General features: G+C 32.1%; 1 protein-coding gene across 1 annotated transcript in view; it reads right to left on the reverse strand.

Annotated features, from left to right (window-relative positions):
* The window catches only part of LOC111715127 (ras GTPase-activating-like protein IQGAP1), a gene marked incomplete at its 5' end in the record, with an annotated part of 14,214 nt that extends 10,913 nt beyond the window's left edge, over positions 1–3,301 (reverse strand). The window contains 4 exon segments of the mRNA XM_023490393.1: positions 1,226–1,278; positions 1,741–1,815; positions 1,876–1,975; positions 3,203–3,301. Of these exon segments, the coding sequence (XP_023346161.1) occupies positions 1,226–1,278; positions 1,741–1,815; positions 1,876–1,975; positions 3,203–3,301 (327 nt within the window).
* Positions 3,302–5,047: the final 1,746 nt, after the last annotated feature.

Below are 5,047 nucleotides of genomic sequence, written 5' to 3' on the forward strand. Positions count from 1 at the left end.
CCGATCGGGCCCAAATTTTGTGTGGGACATCACATGACCCCAGGGAAGGTTTATGGATAGTAAAATTTTCAAAAATTTGCCTTTAACAAAATTCGATTTTTGAAAATTTAAAAATCCACGATTTTTTTTTTATAAAATCCGTGAATTTTTTGTTTTTTTTTTACAATGTATACAAAGAGAACATGTTTACATGGGAAATAAATTTGGCGCAAAGCGCCCTAAAAGCCTAGTATAATATAAAATAAATATATATTGTTATTTTAAAATTTAGGATTGAACAGGAAAAATATGACATGTATATTAACAATTCATAAAAATATTGCTTTTTTAATATTTGTGAACAGTTTTAACAATTTATAATTATCAAAGGAATTGAGTCTTTGTAACAAACTCTGATTTTCCAATACCTATATTTTTCCCACCTAATGGTGTAAACCATTGATATTTCAAACTTAGATTCTTTCATCTAACAGAATTCATAGTTTTAAATATCTAAGGTCTACGGCATTGGGTTGCAAAGATATAGAGATTAGAAAATCATAGTTTGTGACAAAGACTCAGTTCCTTTACAAAATATTCAGATTTTCCACATATTTATAATACACTAAATCAATGTTGAAATTAGTAACAAAATGTAAAACAATCACAAAAACCGAGTTAATGGAAAATATTTGACGTACAATGCACTGAGAAACTTTGCAACCTGATGGTGTAAACCTTTAATATTTAAAACTTTGACATCTCGGTCTAACAGAATTTATAGTTTAAATATGAAAGGTCTAACTCATCTGGAAGATATGAGGATTAGAAAATCAAAGTCTGTGGCAAGTGTTCAGTTCCTGTGTTAAAAATGAAAACGTGAAAAAAGTTCCAGACTGGATACAAAAGTATGATATTTCTTTAACCCTGATATTTAATGTAGGTATCATATTCGCTGTCAATATCTCCCCCTTATACCATCCTACTGTCTCTTGAGACTTTATAAAGGTTTGTCTTGAGAAAATAATAAAAAATCATTCTTGCATTCATTCAAATACGTTATACACTGCTGTACTTTTATTCTTTATAGATAGAACAACATGAAAAATTTACGCCAAAAAAACGCGAGGCTCAAAAATACAAAGGCTTAAAAAATCAAGTCGAAACGTCGAAGAAAAATTCTATTGGCTCAAAAAATGTACCCAAAAAACTTTTGAGTAGATTTGAACACAAAAAGTTCTTTCACCTGATTGATTTCTCTAGTCTTTTCTGAACCTCTTCATATTTCAGAGCAGTCTCCTGAATTTAGATAAATCACAAAAATGAACAATTTTAGAAGCAAAAACTAATAGCATACATCATTAATTAAGATTAATTAATAAAGACTTGGCCTTAAGGATTTACATACAAATTAGTTGGAAATTGTCAATAAATGGATATATTTACGAATATTTAGCTGTTCAAAAAAAATTAGGCTGTAAGTAAAGGGCATGTTAACGCAATTTCGACTGACTCCCATTAGCTGTGTGCCCGATTTACAACGAAAAACGTTAAAATATCATTACTTTTCTTTCTTAAAATTGAAAATTTCAAATTTAGTGTCTGGATAAAATTGATGTGCGGATTTCTGCGGCAGAGATTAAGAATGAAATTGAAAGAATTCAACATGTTAATTGGAGGTCACCTAATAAAACGTGCACAGTCCTTTAAAAGAAAAGTTTATCCTTGGTGAAGAGAAATATATTTTTAGATATCTCTTACTAATGTGACGTCATAAGGTAATCCAGCAGGCTGTCCTGTCTCACTCTCAGTCTGGTTTATCCAGGTTTTATAAACCTTAAAAGAATTCTTTAGCTATTTGGATAGAGTAAAAAAAACTATTAAGTTTATTTTTACCTCTACAGGTGAAACATTAATTTTAAGGTTCCGATCATCTAGAACTTGTTTAATTATTGGACCAAGTAACTGCCGGAGTAAATATCCTCCTCGCCCAGACCTAAACAACACAAACTATGATTTCACAAAAGTTTCCACAAAAAAAACAATCTTTGAAATCAGAGATTATTTTGAATTCATTCCTCTAGTTGTGGGGACGGTTTAGGAAATTAAAAAAAAATCCAAGAAGAGGAAAGGGAAGGAAAAGGTGAAAAATGTAGTGAACGATAATGTAAATTGTAAAGGGTAGGAAAAGGCAGTGAAGGAGAAGAGGAGAAAGGGAAAGTGTGGAAAGGAAAGGGTTATAATTAAGAAGGGGAAGATAAGTGCTGGGAAGATAAAGGTAAGGAAGGGAAGGAGAAAGTAAAGAAGGAGAACGTAGGAAAGAAGAAGGTATGAAATGGCAAGGAAGGGAAGGGTTATTTATTATTATTGTATATCATGTTTATAAGTTTTTATGTCACAATTTTGTGCGTAATACGAAAAATTACCTATTAATATCTTCCAGCCAGATTAAAATTCCTGAATTTTGTTAATAGAAACTTTCAAAACAATTGTGTTTTTAGAATACCTTTATAAATCATTATTCCACTGAATTTTATTTTGGTTAATTATAATTACATTGTTAATTAAGGGAGTGTTCACTTTTCTGAAATCACACATAATACCCAATATCCAAAAGCTTATCTTACTGCTCAAGGATGTTCCTTTTCTACGAAAAATTTCAACTAAAGCATAATGAACTTCATTTTAAACCTTATACTCTAGTATTTTGAAAAATGTGAACTCTCCCTTTAATCCCCTTTTAAAATCATGTTTACGATTAAATATTTTCCATTATTACGTTATTCAACCTTTGTACAAAAATCCGTCCCTCTTTCATGTGTTTAAAAGTAAAAATATATTTTTAGAATTTCTGGAACATTAATAAAGGTTGCACGTGGATATTGTTGAAAATATTATTTTTCTAGAACAATAATGTTGGTTTCATTCAGGGTGGCATAAAAACCCCAGCCCAAAAAATTAGTGGAAGAGTTTTAAGTAGATTTAATCATCTCTTAAATTGCCCCCCACCCCACAAAAAATGGTTAAAAAAACGGGCTTTATTCAACTCTGCTTAATATCCGCGCTCTAACAATAGAATTTGATTAAATTATTTTACACGTTACAAAATGTCGATTTTTTAATATAAGAAATAAACGGTTATTCTTTAGTATCATTAAAGTTTCTCACAACCTTTTTAGAGGCGGTTGTAATAAAGAAGATACCATTTGCAACTTTTTCTAACCTGTTATAGCTGACCACAAACTTGAGAACTAAAGGAGTATTCTTTACAATATCATCCAAACTCTGCACCTTGGTCTCTACCTCTTTCTGCAGAGCAGTTCTAAATATAAACGCATTATAAACTCTGCACTTTGGTCTCTACCGCTTTCTGCAGAGCAGTTCTAAATATAATCTCATTATAAACTCTGCACTTTGGTCTCTACCTCTTCCTGCAGAGCAGTTCTAAATATAAACTCATTATAAACTCTGAACTTTGGTCTCTACCTCTTTCTGCAGAGCAGTTCTAAATATAAACTCATTATAAACTCTGAACTTTGGTCTCTACCTCTTTCTGCAGAGCAGTTATAAATATAAACTCATTATACACTCTACACATTGGTCTCTACCTCTTCCTGCAGAGCAATTCTAAATATAAACTCATTATAAACTCTACACATTTGACTCTACCTCTTCCTGCAGAGCAGTTCTAAATATAAACTCATTATAAACTCTGCAAATTGGTCTCTACCTCTTTTTGTATAGCAGTTCTAAATATAATCTCATTATAAACTCTACACATTGGACTCTACGTCTTTCTGCAGAGCAATTCAATATAGACTCATTATAAACTCTACACATTGGACTCTACCTCTTTCTGCAGAGCAGTTCTAAATATAAACTCATTATAAACTCTACAAATTGGACTCTACCTCTTCCTGCAGAGCAGTTCTAAATATAATCTCATTATAAACTCTACACATTGGACTCTACCTCTTCCTACAGAGCAATTCAATTTAAACTCATTATAAACTCTACACATTGGTTTCTACCTCTTTCTGCAGAGCAATTCAATTTAAACTCATTATAAACTCTACACATAGGTATCTACCTCTTCCTGCAGAGCAGTTCAATATAATCTCATTATAAACTCTACACATTGGTACCTCTTCCTGCAGAGCAGTTCAATATAAACTCATTATAAACTCTACACATTGGTCTCTACCTCTTCCTGCAGAGCAGTTCAATATAAACTCATTAAAAACTCTACACATTGGTCTCTACCTCTTCCTGCAGAGCAGTTCTAAATATAATCTCATTATAAACTCTACACATTGGTCTCTACCTCTTCCTGCAGAACAATTCAATATAAACTTATTATAAACTCTGCACATTGGACTCTACCTCTTCCTGCAAAGCAATTCAAAATAAACTCCTTATAAACTCTGCACATTGGACTCTACCTCTTCCTGCAGAGCAATTCAATATAAACTCCTTATAAACTCTACACATTGGTCTCTACCTCTTCCTGCAGTGCAATTCAATATAATCTCATTATAAACTCTGCACATTGGTCTCTACCTCTTCCTGCAGAGAAATTCAATATAAAATCATTTAACTCAGTCAATACAAGCGCGCTCTGCACTTTGGTCTCTACCTCTCTTTCTGCAGGGTCTCAAGTGTTTCAAATAGAATAAACACTTAATTATGATAATATGGCCGAAACACATATTTAGATGGCCCAGCAGGTGTTATGTTTTCTTGGGAAATAATTCTGTAACAAATCTAGACGCTAATTCTCTAACGATTACTTTACTCAAAGTCTAATGAGATCATATTTAACTAAATCTCTAGCCAAAACTTAAAGCTCTCTATCTCTAGCCAACACTCAAGGCTCTGTATACGTCCGTTCTAATCAACAAATGATATTCAACTAATTTATTTATAAACAGGTAAAATGAAAACTGACCGGGCTAGCCCGGCTGGGTCAATATACAAATAATTAAGATAGTAATATTATTAGTACAGATATCAAATTAGAATTGCACATCATTGTAGAATACACTTCACATCCCCGGAGGGGGGATTG

This window comes from Eurytemora carolleeae, unplaced genomic scaffold, assembly GCF_000591075.1.
Source record: "Eurytemora carolleeae unplaced genomic scaffold, Eaff_2.0 scaffold1667, whole genome shotgun sequence".
Lineage (NCBI taxonomy): Eukaryota > Metazoa > Arthropoda > Copepoda > Calanoida > Temoridae > Eurytemora > Eurytemora carolleeae.